Below are 18,787 nucleotides of genomic sequence, written 5' to 3' on the forward strand. Positions count from 1 at the left end.
TACTTTTGCGAGAGGGCATCAGAATTGCATTTTTTTAAATGTATGCCAGTGTTTACAGAAAAAAAGAGGCAATAAAGGTTATCTTATCTTGTAACTTATCTTAATCTTATTTCCTCTTTCATATAAATAGAAATGGTGCTTTCGTATCAACAGAAATCAAAATTTAAAGCAAAACATATCTTCAACGCTTAGACACAGAACATTCTTGTGGTTAGGGGTACACAGCTTTAAGGACGATAAAGCGAAATTAATTGTTGTTTTTTACCTAGACGATGCTAAAATGGAGGCATTCAGTCCCCCAAAACAGGACAAGGCGACAGCTATTGGAATGGTCCAGCTGAAAATCCCAAATACTTGGTCAGCAAATGTCTAACAAGAGAGAAGAGAAAAGGAAGGAAAAATTAGAATGCATTTAACGTGCACTAGAACAGTGATTTCCAAATGTTAAAAGTTCAGGAAGTTCACAGACAGTCTCATCGAGTAAACAATTTTCTAGTGCTTCTCTTGTCTGTGTAGGCCTGGCACTGAAGTTCAGCTGCGGTCAAACAATTTCAGAAACAAATGTCAATCTGAATTTATTGTTGGGAACGCCCGATGCATAGAATCATTGTATTCTGTGAAGATTAGATTGCTATACTATTCAACTTCTCTTTGCTCTTAAGCAATATTTTAAATTATCAATTTGCCCTTGAACCACACTAAATTAAATAATATATGAGAATAATTTTCGGATACCTTGCTTGGAGAGAGAGAAAGAGAGAAAACAGTTAATCTTTTTCAGAGAGATTTACTCTGTATAAAACTCCCTTTTTACGACCCTGTAATTCCTTAATTCAGGGTAGAGTCAGGGCGACTGGATGGAGCTGAGTATTTACTAGCCGGATGCCCTTCCTGATGCCATCCAGAGTTCACAGCAGATACTTTTTCTTTGTGCCCTAGGAGAGAAATATCTGCTGCTACCTAGCATTGAACTCTCAATCTTCCGAGTGAGTGAGCTCCTTCACAACTAGGCCACCACACTGCTCAGATATACTCTGTATAATATATATAGATATGGATGATATAGATATAGATGATAGATAGATAGATAGATAGATAGATAGATAGATAGATAGACAGATAGACAGATAGACAGATAATAGAGATAGAAATAGACAGATTAGATAGATGATAGAGATAGATAGATGATAGATAAATAGATAGATGATAGATAAATAGATAGATATAGATGATAGATAGAAAGAAGATAGATAGATAGAAAGATAGAAAGAAGATAGATGATTGAGATAGATGATAAATAGATACAGATAGATGATATAGATAGATGATAAATAGATGATAGATGATAGATAGATAGAGATAGATGATACATAGATAAATAGATATAGATAGAAAGAAGATAGATAGATAGATAATAGAGATGATAGATGATAGATAAATAGAAAGAAGATAGATATAGATAGATAATAGATAGAGATGATAGATGATAGATAAATAGAAAGAAGATAGATAAATATAGATATAGATAGATGATAGAGATAAATGATAGATAAATAGATAGATAGATAGATAGATAGATAGATAGATAGATAGATAGATAGATGAGAGAGATTAGAGGGAGAGGAAGGAGGAGTCAGGCAGGCAGGCAGATAGAAAAATATAGATATAGTTAGATTGTCTTTAGTTTCCTAATCCACTTTCTTATTTTGTTCTACCTTTCTTAACCCTACTCGAGACATATCTTGAAGGTTTTTCCCATCGTGATCAGCTGAAAAGCAGACTGTTCCCAGTCTCTCACAAATGCATGAATTTACCACAGCAGCAGTATTTGGTATCTATGTCTGCAGATCTGATTTTTTTTCATGTCACCCCTAGACCTTAACAGACTTTAAATCCCAATTTACGCAAACACATTGTCATCCCACGACTGCCATCCAACGTATGCACCTTATCCAGTGGTGGGATTCAAATAATTTAACAACCGGTTCTCTGCCCCTAATGACCAGCTGGGTAGGCATGGCTCAGTGGTCATGTGACCGTGTGGGCATGGCCAACTCAATGTCACTCACATCAATAGGTGCTTCACTTTAGCTGTTACAATGTAATAAGGGTTAACCAGAGAGGCAGTTTCTGTAAGCAGGGCAATAAAGATTAGGCTAGAAACAACACCAGAACGTTTCCTTCCTGCCTTCCTTACAGGATTAGCCCTGTAAACAAAGTAAGATTTCTCCCAACAACCGGTTCTCCGAACTGCTTAGTAAGTTAACAACCGGTTCTCCCAAATAGGTGCGAACTGGCTGAATCCCGCCACTGACCTTATCCATAACACAACGACTAGCAAACTACCACAAACAATTTTCCCGCCATAAATAGTGCCCAATAACTTTGTTTTCTGCAATCTCCAGAACACCCCAGAATGAGAATAACCAAGTTTTTTTTTCACTTAGGGATTTTGTGACTTCTAGGCATTTGAGAGAAGGATTTGGGGTTCCCTGGGCAAAACACCAAGAAAGAAGGTATGCCAAAATTAAGAAAAAGACATCCATCTGATTATTGCCACGTGACAAAGAAGATATGTATGTCAAGAAAGAATGCTAAAGGGTTCATGTTCCTGAAACCAATGTTGCACGGATGAAAAACGTGGTCTCCGGAACTTTGCAAAAAGGAGTAGTAGTTCAACCACCCGTCAAATTTTTCAACCCTTGCAGAATGATTAATTCCACTTAATTTAGCTGGCACTCAAGGTGCAGTTATCGGGAGGGGGGGGGAGGCTGAAAAAGTTAAGATGCTTACAGTAAGGGGAGGATTGTCAAAGTTAATTGCCTTCACTTGCTTAAACCTGCTCACTCTTTAAAATAGAATAGAGCCCAAATGATAAATGGGACCAACTGTAACTTCAGTACGTCAACAAACCTGGCAAAGTACAACGGCGAATAAGCCTGCTTTTCACAACAGGAGATAAGAATTTGGCAGAATAGAGAATAGAGTAGAATATTCTTTATTGGCCATGTGTCATTGGAGACACAAGGAATTTGTCTCTGGTGCATAAGCTCTCATTGTACATACATTTCATTTTTTTCATTTTTCATTTTATTTCATTTTATTAAATTTGTATACTGCCCTACTCCCGAAGGACTCAGGGTGGTGAACAGGCACAAAATAAAACACATAAATACAAAAGTTAAAACATGATTAAAACCCGATTAAATAATTTTTGCCCGAGACAATTTAAAACTCCCAATAATTTAAAAAATTTAAATACAAACAATCTATGGCTTCCAAAGCTGACAGAAGTAAGATAGTCATACAATACCAATAGGAGAAGGTAGTAGGAAAACAGAACAACAGAATAACAGAGTTGGAAGGGACCTTGGAGGTCTTCTAGTCCAACCTCCTACTCAGGCAGGACATCCTATACCCTATATCAGAGGTCAGCAACCTGTGGCTCTGGAGCCGCATGTGGCTCTTTCACCCCTTTGCTGCGGCTCCGTCACTTAAAATATGTGTCACAACTGCCAATGTGCGACACCCACCAACACATGATTTACTGAGCTTTTTAACCCCCGGCAGGCCAACCATGAATAAATCCAAGAAAAGAAAAGTTTCAGAAGAAAACAGAATGTTTAATTCAACTACATATGCTAGTTTTGTGGCAATAGTCAGACATGGGAAGTGTTTTGTGGCTCCCGGTATTTTCTTTTCTGTGGGAAACGGGTCCAACTGGCTCTTTGAGTATTTAAAGTTGCAGACCCCTGCTCTATACCCATGATGGCAAACCTATGGCACACATGCCAGAGGTGGCACGCAACGCCCTCTCTGTGGGCATACAAGCCATCACCCCAGTTCAGATCTGCCACGCATGCGAAAACACATGGCTCTTGCTAAATTAAATGGAGAGAATCACAGAAAATACTGTCCTAGAATAAGAATGTATATAGAGAAAAATGCAGCTAGTCCTTGACTTACAACAGGTTGCTTAGCAACTGTTTGAAGATACAATGGATATCCCAAATGGAATTTATAACCCGGTTTTAAAATTCCCAATGTCACACATACCCCGGTATCATGTGATCAAAAAATCAGCTTTTATTTTGGGTTTCCAACAAAACCCATAGCAAACAATGGGTTTGCTTAACGACTGTGGGGTTCACTTAACTGCAGCATTCATTTAATTACCGCCGCAAAAAAACCCCCACGTAAAATCAGGTCTTTAAAATCGTCACGGTTTATAATCCTTAATTGCTAGGCTCAATTCTGGCCATAAATCGAGAACTAATGAAATCATTACATTCGCCGAACAAAGTTCAGAATTAGGAGCGGCCACAGGGTGGAGATGAATGCTATCATCCGTGATCTAAACCTTTCTGAGCTCGTGATCAGCACCTGGCCATCTCTCCCACAGATGTTCCACCCACTCAGTCTTTTTTTTTTTTCCCTGCAGGTAGATGAATCACTGATAACCGATGAAGAATTCCTAGGTGCGGTAAATAATACGTTGGTGCTGATCAGAGGCCTATCCGTTGGCAGTATGACAGATGGGTCTCCCCATCTGTAGGATCTGTGGTTAGAGTGCAGTCCTGCAGGCTACTTCTGCTGACTGCCGGCTGCCTGCAATTTGGCAGTTCAAATCTCACCAGGCTCAAGGTTGACTCAGCCTTCCATCCTTCTGAGCTGGGGTAAAACGAGGATCCAAAATTGTTGGGGGCAATATACTGACTCTGTAAACCACTTTGAGAGGGCTATAAAGCACTGTAAAGCGGTATATAAGTCTAAGTGCTAATGTTATTACCCTTCCTTCCTTCCTTCCTTCCTTTTCTTTTTTTCCTTCCTTCCTTCCTTCCTTCCTTCCTTCCTTCCTTCTTTCCTTCCTTCCCTCCCTCCCTCCCTCCCTCCTTCCTTTCCTTCCATCCATCCATCCATCCATCCATCCATCCATCCATCCATGACTTGCAGTGATTAGAATGCAGTATTGCAGGCTAAATCTACCCATAGGCCAGGAGTTCAATCCTGACCGGCTCAAGGTTGACTCAGCCTTCCATCCTTCCGAGGTCAGTAAAATGGGGACCCAGATTGTTGGGGGTGGGGCAAGAGGCTGACTCTGTGAACTGCTTAGAGAGGGCTGTAAAGCACTGTGAAGCAGTATATAAGTCTAAGTGCTATTGCTATTCACATTTTCACGGTAGTGACTGGAGGCTAAACCCTAAAATGAACGGTTGCAGGAACTGGGAATGTCGCATCTAATGAAGAGAATAACTAGAGGGGGTCACATGATAGTGGTCTTCCAGTACTTGTGGGGCTGGCACAGAAAAGAGGGTGTCAATTTAATCTCCAAGGCAACTGAGGACAGGATCAAATGTAATGGATGGAAGAACATCAAAGAGAGATCCAGCTTGGAAATAAGGAGGAATTTCCTGACAGTGAGAACAATTAACCAGTGGAATAGAATGCCTCAAGTTGTGGATGCTCCATTGCTGGAGGTTTTCAAGAAAACATCGAACAATCATTTGACTGGGATGATATAAGTTTCGTGCCTTGAGCAGAGGGTTGGACTAGAAGACCTCTTAAGGTCCCTTCCAGACCTATGATTCTTCATACTACTTCCAACTTGGTTAACACAAAGAAATACTCCTCAAAAATTTCCTGACAGTGAGAATAATTAACCAGTGGAATGAGGTGCCTTCAGAAGTGGTGGGTGCTCCATCCTTGGATATTTTTTTAAGAAGAGACTGGACTTGTTTGGAATGTTAGAGGGTCTTTTGCCTAAGCAGGGGTTGGATTATTTTATTTATTTTTATTAATCATATTTCTATGCCACCCACTCTCCGAGGACTCTGGGCGGCTTACAACAATCGACAGTATACTAAATAGCATATTGCCCCCAACAATCTGGCAGGGTGGATAAAAATCAATGATTTTTTTAAAAAAATAAAAAAAATCAGATATTTTTTTTATTCAAATCGGATTTTTTTGATTTAAATCGGATTTTTTTGATTTTTATCGAATTTATTTTAATAAAAAACTTTTGGTGTAAAAATCTATCCTAAGATAGTTTTCTATTTAAGATACATAAATAATTTAGTTTATTCGGCATGAAATGGAGCTTAGTTATGTCGCATGAGGCTGTATATTCTGCAACACTGGGACTATCGGTGAGTCAACAGTGGGTCAAAGGAGTAGCAGAGATGACAGTGGCTCTTTAAAAATTACGATTTAAATCGAGTTGATTTAAATCAAGCCTTTTTACTAGTGATTTAAATCATGATTTACATTGTGATTTAAATCAACTTGATTTAAATCAAATCCACCCTGCAATCTGGGTCCTCATTTTACCCACCTCGGAAAGATGGAAGGCTGAGTCAACCCTGAGCTGGTGAGATTTGATCCGCTGATCTGCTGAACTAGCAGTCAGCTGAAGTAGCTGCAGTACTGCACTCTAACCACTGCGCCACCTCGGCTTGGATTAGAAGACCTCAAAGCAGGGATGAAATCGACTTACCTTCATTACCGGTTCAGAAGTGCATGCACTGCGCATCATGTGCGTGTACATCTTCTGCACATATGCAAAACCTTCTGTGCATGTGCAAAACCTGCGCATGCACAGAAGGTAAAAAAAACATTAAAACCAGGAAGTAATGACATCCAGGTGGTGATTGCTACCGGATCGCCGAACCACAGGGAAAAATCACTACCGGATCGGGCGATCCAGTCCGATCCGGGAGCATTTCACCCCTGCCTCCAAGGTCCCTTCCCAACACTGTTATTCTTTATTTATCATACTAAAAAATGAGCTGCTAATGCTTGCCTTCACTCTGAGGCTGGATGGTTTGTAAAACCAAGGATGGGACTCACAAAATGTAGTAACCGGTTCTCCCAGCACCAGAAACGTAAGCGCGCCTGTGCGAACGCTCACTTCACTCGCACGCGTGCCATCCACGCATGCCTGCGGCGTCGTAAAACACAGCAATTTGCTCACGCGTGCCATCCGCACATGCGTGAAACGTCAACCAACACGTCAATTTGCTCATGCGCGTGCCGTCAAAAACACAGCGATATAGGACGGGATTGCGCCCAGGCGGGTGGGCGGGGTGGGCCCAACCACCCACAGGTCACCACTACCGGTTTTCCTGAACTTGTCCGAACCGGTTGAATACCACCTCTGCTTGTAACCTCTATCTTTTTCAGGAAACGTTTGTTCATCCAATGCCTTTGAGCAGTGTCAAGCTGACCGCTTTTGTTAGGATATGGTTTGAGCCTAACAAGTTGTCCAGGCAATATATGTGTTCTGTGACTTTAGTATGAATATGTATTGTGTGACTTTAAAGTTTTCCTGCTGATTCATTGTAATGCTGAGTCATGCTGTAATTAGTTGTGAACGTATTTAAGTAAGGTACTGTAAAGTATTCAGTTGATGATAAGCTACCATTGTGTGAGGATTGCTATCCATTGTGCTATCATCAGTTGGATGGATCTGCTACCATTGTGGTTTGTGAACCAGAGTGAGTTTGTTATTCTAACCAACTACTGTTTGTGTGGTAAGAAGATTTTGTATCACTGGGCTGATTTAACTGGCAAAGACTTGAATTGATTTAAAGACTATGAGATTGTTTTTTCACTATAAAGTAAACTTTTGATAAACCAGTTTGCACAACTCTTATTCACTGCTCTCAGCAAAGTCTCTCTGTGCTCTACACTCTGCTGGTTGGTAACACAACAACAATATCCTTAACAGTTTTTATTCTGCACGAGACGCATTTCATATCGAAATACAAATTCTAATTTTTGACAGTTACCGAAGCCTCTCTGCTCCCTTGTCCAGAAGGAAAAAATGGGAGGCTCAAAATAGAAACGAATACGTCTTTAATACATTAATACCTCAGCGTGGAATTTAAAGGTGTAGCTCAAGGGAAGCCACAACGTTAAGAAACAGATTCAACAGAACCGTTAATTGCAGAACCATAAACCTAATTAATATATCGCAGCTACAGGCTTGCCCAGTGAAGCAAACTTACATGAGTGAGCAAAGCAATTACTTGTTTATCAGATTGTAACTTATAGACTGGCATGGCTTGGCTTATTTGTTTCTGCTCTAAGCTTGGGCAAGGTTTCTCAGCCAAATAAGCACAACGCAAGCAAGTGGAATCTTGCTCAAAACCCATCTCATTTTCAGTTTCGGCTTGTAATTAAACAGTGCGAGAAAAAAATCTTTATTTTTATATATCAATATATTACATATCTTTGAACTCTGGGGCTGGAGAAGACTCCTGCGAGCCCCTTGGACTGCAAGGCGATCAAACTGGTCAGTCCTAGAGGAGATCAACCCTGACTGCTCTTTAGAAGGCCAGATCCTGAAGAGGAAACTCAAATGCTTTGGCCACCTAATGAGAAGGAAGGACTCCCTGGAGAAGAGCCTAATGCTGGGAACGATGGAGGGCAAAAGAAGAAGGGGACGGCAGAGAAGGAGGTGGCTGGATGGAGTTACTGAAGCAGTCGGCGTGAGCTTAAATGGACTCCGGGAGATGGTAGAGGACAGGAAGGCCTGGAGGAATGTTGTCCATGGGGTCACGATGGGTCAGACACGACTTCACAACAAACAACATATCAACATAGCTATAAGAATCCAAACTTCGTAGCATGTTTTAGAAATCCAAGGTACTAGTTTCATATATGAACAGAGAAACAAGCTGGCCTATAATGATAAGAGTTTTATCCTTAAAAAAACAGAAGAAATTCAGAAGTTAAAATAAGAACAGGAAAATGATAGCCCATTGATGGAATGAATGGCCTGTATGTCAGAAATGGTGTAGGGTCTCTTGCTTGGGGGGGGGGCACAGGGTTGGACTAGATGACCTACAAGGTCCCATCCAACCCTGTTATTTATTTATTTATTTATTTATTAGTTCAATTTATATGCCGCCTTTCTCCAGAGACTCAGGGCGGCTTACAATGCATTTAAAAAAAAAAAAAAACATTATAAAAACATTTAAAAATTAAAACATTCAAACCCATTCACACCATTCATGACTGGATCTCACAAGATCACAACAGCGAGATCAACGGCCCCAGGCCTGCCGGAAAAGCCAGGTCTTCACCGCTTTCCGGAAGGCCAATAGGATGGGGGTGGTCCGGATCTCAGGAGGTAACTGGTTCCAGAGAGCTGGGGCAGCTACAGAGAAGGCCCTCCCCTGTGGGCCCGCCAGCCGACATTGTTTAGCTGACGGGACCCAGAGGAGACCAACTCTGTGGGATCTTACCGGTCACTGGGAGCTATGTGGTAAAAGGGGGTCTCGAAGATAACCTGGCCCTGTTAATCTGTAATCTGTATGGGTGTGAAAAATAATGCAACCAAAATAGAAAATGACACATGTAGTTTCTTCCAGGGTGGATAAAAATCAATGATTTTTTTTAAAAAATCAGATTTTTTTTTATTTAAATCGGATTTTTTTGATTTTTATCGAATTTATTTTAATAAAAAACTTTTGGGGTAAAAATCTATCGTAAGATAGTTTTCTATTTAAGATACATAAATAATTTAGTTTATTCAGCATGAAATGGAGCTTAGTTATGTAGCACGAGGCTGTATATTCTGCAACCCTGGGACTATCGGTGAGTCAACAGTGGGTCAAAGGAGTAGCAGAGATGACAGTGGCTCTTTAAAAATTATGATTTAAATCGAGTTGATTTAAATCAAGCCTTTTTACTAGTGATTTAAATCATGATTTAAATTGTGATTTAAATCAATTCGATTTAAATCAAATCCACCCTGGTTTCTTCTAAAGATCCTCACTAAACGTTAAAAGCTGGAGACAGTTTAAGAGACAAGTGTGTGCAACTGATTGGGGAAATGCTCTTGTTTTTCAGGTAGTCCTTGATTTATAACAGTAACTCAGCCTGGAATTGTCATTGTAAATCATTTCAGTCCGTAAGTGACTGTAAAGGTCACCCAGTTGCCAAGCACCCAAAATGCAATCACAGCTGTGTGTGTGTGTGTGTTTTTTTTTTTTTGGTGTGTGTGTGTGTATGTACATGCGTGCACCCATGCATATGTCAGCCATCAGAATTTCAAAATTGGGTCATATCCCCTTTTGGCGTTCGGTAGCGCTTTAAATGGTTGCTAAGCAACCGCTTAGGTGAAGTCTACCTGTAATTGTTCAGCATTATTATTATTATTATTTTGTATTGCTTTACTTTGTGCTCAATCGGGGGGTCAGGCTAGAAGACTTCCTTCTAACCCCATGAGTCTAAGATGAAACATGAAATGTTCATTTTGGCCTTGTACAAGGGCTCATCAGCAACGAACCCACAGAGATCACTTCCAACCTGCTAAAAGCAGAAATACTCCTCATTAATTTCACTGCAATTTTAGTCAGACGTTTAACTCCTCGGATCGCTAAGCTACCCTGAGGTGTTAGGAAAGGAGGCCCAGTTCACCGAGCCTCTCAGGCGGAAATCACCTGTGGGGAGAATAATATCCACATTACATTAATTGCATTTTCCTCCTTTTGAAATCAAAAGGGCTCTATATTAAAATCACAGCCAAGGGTAACTGATGATTTAATCCAATAAATCTTCACTTAGTTTCGTACACATTTCAACTCGGCCTCCCGATTAACATCAAATCCAGAAGGAAATGCAATTTCACCGATTAGTCACCAGGTATATGAAGCTCCAACAATATTTCGAAACCTGAATGACTGCCAAATCACTTAGGGATAAAAGGCATAACTTGGCCTTCTCTTTTCTTTCAAGCGGAAAAGTCAAACAGTTATCGAGCTATTAACAACTGGGAAAAAAAACAAAACAGAAATAAGGTCATTGCAACCCTAGTCCAATATAAAAATTTTTTCAGGCGGAAGCAGGGACTCAAGAGCCAAATCTAACAATAAATAAAATAAAATAAAAGAGTAAGGCCAGACTTACCACCGCAACTGCATCGCTAGAAAGGATAGCATTAATATCCAGCACTGTATAGTAAGCTATATTGGTCAAGATGTAGATAATTGTCACGATCGGCATAGAAATCGCAATAGCGAGAGGCAAATTCCTGGTCAAATCAAAAGAAAAGAAAATACTTCAGTATGAGTCATTATAGGAACCCCTTTTTCCCCCCCCGACAAACACCTGCTTAAAACCTGGAATATCGTCTGTTCGTGTTTGCGGTGATTATAAAACCATGAGAAAGTTTCAGAAATGCACTAAAGCACATTCGTTTTTTTTCTTTCAAAAAGTGCTTTATTTACATTATCCTGGCACCCCATCTGTTCCAGAGGCTGTAAATGTGTACTGATTATAGCACAGGAGAGGTTCCCATGATGGGAGGCTCAGATCAGAAACTCACATTCTGTATTCCTTCCCATTCACCGTATTTGAAAAGTCCACACATCGAAAAAGGAAAATATTTCACAGGGTCGTGTTCTGCCCCAGCTACGGACCCCAAAGAACGCAGCACACACAAAGCCCGTTCAAACCTTAGTTTATTAAATAAACCAATCTTTTATGACAACGGCTGTTAATTAATTGCATTAACAGCTGCCAAGAATTCAAAGAATAATAACTGAAATCTTTCTATGGTTGGCAGAATGCCCAGAAACAATTTGCAGGAAGCTGATAAGCAAGACAAGACGCGAAGGAGAGTTAACAAAGTTGTTCCCTGCAAATTGCTTCAGTCGGTGTTCCTCCTTAAATAGGCTAAGGGAGTGGCCAATTAGCCCCAAGCCTTACTCTCGAGGAGACCTCCTCCTGAGGAGCCACTCCTGCCTTTTGGCAGCTCTGCGCACCCGTGCATCGAGAAGAGGCTCCTCCTCTTCGTCCTCTTCACTTAAGGGAGCTTCTGGAGGTTCTGAAGGCCCTGGCTGAATCCCCGCCTCTGGCACCACATCTTCTCCAGCCTCCTCATTGTCTGACTCGAGTGCCAGCTGCACAGGCTGCTGGTGCAGCACCACACCAGCCTCCTCGCTGTCTGAATCAGCTACTAGCTGCACAGGCCGCGTACGGGCCACAACAGGTTGAAAGGTGGGGTGTCCTTGGGGCTCTCTGAGCTTGGTGGTTTTCTTGCAGATGTTTCATTACCCAACTAGGTAACATCATCAGTGCTAGAAGCTAGAAGCACTTCTGATGATATTATCCAGTTTGGGTAATGAAATGTTTGCAGGAAAATAACCAAGCTCAGTGAGCACTAAGGACTCCCCAAAGTCAATATATTAACAACAAAAAATTAGATTGAAACTTCTTCCTCCAAGACATAAAATTAAAAGCCATAAAAAGCAGGTATGCTCAACTATATCAATTCAGCAAGCAATGTTGCCTACAAGCAAGCAAAATTCGCTTTAAGGAATCTCTTCAACTCCATAATTCTTTCCTTTTCCCCTTCTATTTGCAGGATTCAAAGATACTGATATTAATGCAAACTTTTTCCTTCGTTTATGGGATCAAACTCCTTGTCAGTTTTAAAACTAGGTGAGGGTCTTTTAAACTTTGTGAGGGTTTTTACTTGTTGCTAAAAAATAAAAGCACCAAGAAGCTCTTACCTTTCTGGATTTTTTATTTCTTCAGTTACAAAATTCAGAGTGTCCCAACCTGAGTATGAGAACAGGGCAGAATAAAGTGCAAGAGAAATTCCTCCGAGGTTCCAAGATGACCCCTCAAAAGAATCCTGAAAATGTTCTGAGTATCCTGGATGTAAAAGAAAAACACAGAAATAAATGCAACCTTGGAACATATACAATGAAGAGGTTGGTTTTTTAGAACAACATAATAAGAAAAATGTCAACTATACAGAACCTCTGATATCTAGGTAAAGGTTCCCCTCGCACATATGTGCTAATCGGTCCCGACTCTAGGGGGCGGTGCTCGTCTCCGTTTCAAAGCCGAAGAGCCAGCGCTGTCCGAAGACGACTACATGGTCATGTGGCTGGCATGACTCAATGCCAAAGGCGCACGGAACCCTGTTACCTTCCCACCAAAGGTGGTCCCTATTTTTCTACTTGCACTTTTTACGTGCTTTCAAATTGCTAGGTTGGCAGAAGCTGGGACAAGTAACGGGAGCTCACCCTGATACACAGCACTAGGGATTCGAACCGTTGAACTGCCGACCTTTCGATCAACAAGCTCAGCATCTTAGCCACTGAGCCACCGCGTCCCTTGATATCTATAATAGGACAATAAGACAGCACCTAATACGATCTCACAAGGTTGCTGAATCTGACAAACATTTGGTAATCCCACCAGAAATTTAGCAGGATTCCGTATTAAATCATAGCAAGAAGTAGAAACTGGTTTTATGGAATCAAGCTGTCAAGATTTGATTCCATAAAACGTCAACCCAAAGACATCTATGTACTCAGCAATTCCCAGAAATTCAAAATGCCCATTCTTTAAGCACTCATTTTTTAAAAGCTCTGGTGGCTCAGAAGACTAAAGCAGACTAAAGCACTGTTATTAACATCCACTTACATCTGCTGCCTGCAATTACTGCAAGTTCAAATCTCTCCAAGGCTCAAGGTTGACTCAGCCTTCCATCCTTTCTAAGGTAGGTAAAATGAGGACCCAGATTATGGGGGCAATAAGATGACTTTGTATAAATATACAAAAGTATGAAGGCTATTGCTTAACGCATTGTAAGCCGCCCTGAGTCTCCGGAGAAGGGTGGCATATAAATCAATTTTTTTTTAAAAAAAAGTTGTCTCTCTTTTTTGGAGGGGAAATGCATAAAAAAAAATCCTCTTTGCTTTAATCTAGAGCAGGGGAGTTTGGAGTCAGTGTCTCAATTTCAGATTCATGTCTTAAATGTCCCTATCCGTGCTAGGATTGTAGATGTCTTCTCCTTCATGTGCTAACTCCTTTATTTGGGGTCTGTACTGAAATAATCTAACTTTTTAGACCAAGCACATATTAAACCACCCAGTAGACATCATTTAGGGAAGAAGTTTCAAAAGTACATGTAGCTATCAAGGTTTATTCTTATATCCTTATTTAGCCTCAGCCCCCGGGAAATAATTTTGAAGCTACTCCAATGTGATCAAATTGTCCATTACTAGAGCAACTATTGCTGTTTTTTGCCTTACTAGATGATAATGAATGGGAAAAATTCCCAATTCATAGTCAGGTAATACGTTTAAAACATAGAGTACAGATTAATAGAGTTGAAATGGACTTTGGAGGTCTTCTAGTCCAGCTCCCTGCTCAAGCAGGAGAGCCTACTGCACCCTTCTGGGCAAATGGTTATCTAATCTCTTCTTAAAAGCCTCCAGTGATAGAGTATCTACAAGCTGTTCCACTGGTTAATTGTTCTATCAGGAAATTTCTCATTAGCTGTAGGTTAGATTTCTCTTTAACAATCACCCATTATTATTATTTGTTGTGTCTTGCCTTCAGGTGCTTTAGAGACTAAGTTGTCCCCCTCTTCTTTGTACTGGAAGACTGCTATCAGGATAGGATAGGATAGGATAGGATAGGATAGGATAGGATAGGATAGGATAGGATAGGATAGGACCGGACCGGACCGGACCGAACAGAACAGAACTGAACTGAACAGCAGAATAGAATAGAATAGAATAGAATAGAATAGAATAGAATAGAATAGAATAGAATAGAATAGAATAGAATAGTTGAAAGTCTTCTAGTCCAACCTCCTGCTTAGGCAGGAAACCCTACACCACTTCAGACAAATGGTTATCTAATCTCTTCTTAAAAACTTCCAGCATTGGAGCATTCACAACCTCTGGAGGTAAGTTCTTCCACTGATTAATTGTTCTCACTGTCAGGAAATTTCTTAATTGCTTCTCTCCTTGATTTAGTTTCCACCCATTGCTTCTTGTCCTGCCCTCAGGTGCTTTGGAGAATAGCTTGGCTCCCTCTTCTTTGTGGCAGCCCCTGAGATATTGGAAGACTGCTATCATGCCTCCCCTAGTCCTTCTTTTCATTAAACTAGACATACCCAGTTCCTGCAGCCGTTCTTCATATGTTTTAGCCTCCAGTCCCCTAATCCTCTTTGTTGCTCTTCTCTGCACTCTTTCTAGAGTCTCCACATCTTTTTTACATCGTGGTGACCAAAACTGAATGCAATATTACCCCTAATACTTCTCTTTGTTAGACTGGACGTACTGTTTTCCCGCAATCGTTCAGCAAAACATCTTACAACAGCGTCTTAAAATCTCTCTTGACGTTTCATCCAGCTGGATATTGAACAAAGAAAGGGACGCTGGCTTGATATTAAAGCTGTAAATCCAGCTTTAATTTCAGGTGTACTGAAAGTGTCATTTTTACTAAGCCATGCCCATTCTTCAATTTTTAGCACACACACCATTTTTCCAAATTGTTGGGTTTGTTGTTTTTTTTGAACAGTGGATAAAATGTAAATTTAAAAAAAAAATCAAATTACAACCAGTAGTTGTTTTTATACTTAGAAAACAAACTGCAAAGTTGCTTCATAGGAGTTTATCTAGAATCCTCTGCAATGTTTAAAGTGATGAATACAAAACAATCTAAATCACCTTAAAACAATTTCCACATCTCGCCTCCTAAAGGAAGAAAGGATGGTGGCTAATGTAATATGAGAAAGGATACACATGCCTTATTATGATAATGGATGATTCTCCATAGGCCCCGCTGGTGAATAAACAATATACTGAAGGTATAAACGCATTTTCAGCACAATGGAAGTACAGACTTCCTATTTTTCTCGTCCTAGCGTGTGATTGAAATTTCCAAGCCAAACAGGAATAAAGAAATGAATTTTTGAAACCGAGTATCGTGATAAACCTACCAGAGCTCAGATATTGCAGCTCGTAAGAAAAACAGATTAGCTAGGCCAGGTGGCCGAAACTGAACAATAGACAAATAACAAAGAAAAAAACACACGTATGACTAAAGGAAAGAGACTCGGAGATCTTGGCTTCAAAATACAAGCAACCTTGTCAGCAATATGCCCACAAGGGTTAGCAAAACAACTTTTCAAGGTCATTCCCGTTATTGGTTTATAGGCCAAAGTATCTTCAAACAGTAATATAATTTAAGTACATTACAAATTTCTGGATCAAATTAAATGTGGTATTAACTGGATGACTTAATAACAGGCTCTCTCACCCATGTGAATACCCATTGCAGAAAATTTTGAACAAGACATAATCTAGACTCTAGCAGCCAGGAGAAGGAGAAGCTGCCAGCGGGGAGGCAAGCTGCCCCAGGAGGACCGGAGGAGAGTGCAGCTTCTCACTCATGGAGATCTACCGGTGGTTGCGGTAAGAGGTGCGCTGGCCAGGAAACAGTCATGCTCCCTGGCCGGAGAGGGTTGCACAAACCTTTGCTGGTGTGAATGTGCAACCCTCTCCTGCCAGGGAGCATGACCGCTTCCTGACTCGCGCACTTCTTACCACTTTCCGCAGCCACTTCCCCGCCGGTGGATCTCCATGAGTGAGGAGCTGCGCTCTCCTCCAGTCCTCCTGGGGCAGCTTACCTCCCCGCTGGTGGCTTCTCCTTCTCCTGCCTGCTCCAGGAGCAGCCTGTCTGTTACCCGGCGAGAACGGCCTGCCACCACAGCCTGCCCCTGCCCTCTTTGCCCCGGCACTTGCTCCTGGTGCTGCCAGAGAAGTGGCAGCACGAGAACCGCTCTTGCTGGGGGCAAGGGGGTGACGGTGGCAGGAGCAGCAGGCCGGGGCTTCCCTCCCTCCCTCCCCCCGGAGGCCTGGGGCTATGCCAGAAGTCTGCTCGGGCGGGGAGTCAGGGAAGCCCCAGACCGCCCATCCTTGCCACCACTGCTCCCTCGCCCCCGGTGGCAGTGGTTCTCGCACAGCCACTTCCTTTTTTTTTTTTTTTTTTTTTGGCTAGGGACATTTATTTCCAGCATTTACTTCCAGTTCTTGGCAAAAAAAAAAAATGCCGATTGCATTCTATGGGTTTGCTTAATGACTGCAGCATGTTCTAGGACCACCACCAAAAAATGTCATAAAATTGGGTCTGTAACATGGGTGCACTGACTTACACATGACACAACAATACTGGGCTCCATTATGGTCATAAGTCAAGGATTAAAGGTAACCAATTTACTATGGAATACGGTAAGCTTTTGTGGGTTACAGTTCCTTTTACCCGACGCAGGGAGCATTTGCCCAAAAGATCAGTATACACGCAACTACAAAAATGTTTAAAAGGAGGGATAAGAGGAAAATGAATTGTGGAAGAGCTTGGCAGTGCTAAGCACAAATAAGTAGTGAATGTTCTTAAAATATTTGTTGGGTATATAGCATAAAGCCATGGATTGCTAAACGGATTAATGCTGTAGCTCAGTCAGAGCTTTTCTCTCCGTTAAATCTATTGAAAATATCGCTAAACCTTTTAGTTCCAGTTCAGCTTATATCACAATTTCTCATTCACGCCTACCCAGAAATTCATTGAGATGAAAAGATCGATTTTTCATAAAGAGAAATTGTTCACATTAGGGACCTCTTGAACACAGGGGTCCCCAACCTCTGGGCCGCGACCCACTACCAGGCCATGGTCTATTCGTAACTGGGCCACGTTAACTCAACTGACACGAGCGTTGCACTGGCCCGAACGTGCACGCAGCTCAACTTGTGCAAATTGAGCTGCCCACATGTGCGTAAGTCAGCCCGACACTCCCACGGATTCCCCTCTTCCTAACCCCCCCCCAGCAGGGCCGCCATGGCGCAAAGGTTATGGACCACTTCTTTAACATATCCTCTTGGGTCAGCCTAGCTCAGGAGTTGGCAACCTTAAACACTCAAAGAGCCACAAAGGTTCTAACCGGAAGCCCCCCATTCAATTCTGGAGCTGACCGGAAGTCCGGTTCCCTCACCGTAGAGTCTCCTCCTAGCGTGGCATCATTTTTCCTCTGTCGACCGGAAGTCTGGTTCCCTCACCATAGAGTCTCCTCCTAGTGTGGCATCATTTTTCCTCTGTCGACCGGAAGTCTGGTTCCCTCACCATAGAGTCTCCTCCTAGCGCGGTGTCCTTTTTCCTCTACCTATCCTAACCAAAAGCCCTATCAATTGTGGAGCTGCCCGATGATAGGGAGACACAGCAGAGGGATGAAAGAGCCACATGCGGCTCCAGAGCCACAGGTTGCTGACTCCTGATCTAGCTACTGAGGTGACCAACAAGTGTTATACCTCCTGATGAAAAATAACCCAAATGGCTGCTTGCTCAACATATGGTTTTTGTTTTGCTCAATTTTTATCTGTATTGTTTTGTGCTTCGCGCAGCATTGACACCTGGTGTTTGCCCAGACTAGTCCCTACAGTTTTCTTGGCAAAGATTTTCAGAACTCTTGTTAACTCTTGTTAAGAGTTGAGAGAGGAGGACTACCCCAAGGTTCCCACAGCTGACTTTGCACCTAAGGCAGGATTAGAACTCCCAGTCTCCCGGTTTTCTAGCCTGATGCCTTCACCACTACATCAAACTCTTATTTTAGTTAGCCTTGACTCCTGATTGATTACATGGATAAGTTGCTGCAAAGTTTGGAAGTGATTGGTTTCCTTCTTCTTCTTCCCAGAAAGAAATACTGGTCCAAGGTCACCCACCTGGTGGCTTCATGCCAGTGGTGGAATTCAATTTTTTTTACTACCGGTTCTGTGGGTGTGGCTTGGTGGGCATGGCAGGGGAAGAATACTGCAAAATCCCCATTCCCTCCCTACTCCTGGGAGAAGGATACTGCAAAATCTCCATTCCCTCCCCACTCCTGGGGGAAGAATACTGCAAAAGCTCCATTCCCTCCCCACTCCTGGGGGAAGGATACTCAAAATCTCCATTCCCACCCCACTCCATGAGAAGGATA

The 18,787-nt window shown here is 41.8% G+C and overlaps 1 protein-coding gene across 4 annotated transcripts in view; it reads right to left on the bottom strand.

Moving 5' to 3' along the window:
* Positions 1-18,787, bottom strand: part of SLC7A6 (solute carrier family 7 member 6) — a 57,546-nt gene that overhangs the window by 10,474 nt on the left and 28,285 nt on the right. For all 4 annotated transcript variants that reach the window (XM_060681563.2, XM_034425447.3, XM_060681564.2 and 1 more), the window contains exons 4-6: positions 12,525-12,669; positions 10,918-11,041; positions 266-369 (exon numbers count right to left, since the gene is read on the bottom strand). In XM_060681563.2, coding sequence (XP_060537546.1) covers positions 266-369; positions 10,918-11,041; positions 12,525-12,669 — 373 coding nt within the window. The remainder of the gene's footprint in view (positions 1-265; positions 370-10,917; positions 11,042-12,524; positions 12,670-18,787) is intronic.

The sequence above is a fragment of the Pantherophis guttatus genome, chromosome 11, assembly GCF_059756535.1.
Source record: "Pantherophis guttatus breed Tessera chromosome 11, ASM5975653v1, whole genome shotgun sequence".
Taxonomy (NCBI): Eukaryota; Metazoa; Chordata; class Lepidosauria; order Squamata; family Colubridae; genus Pantherophis; species Pantherophis guttatus.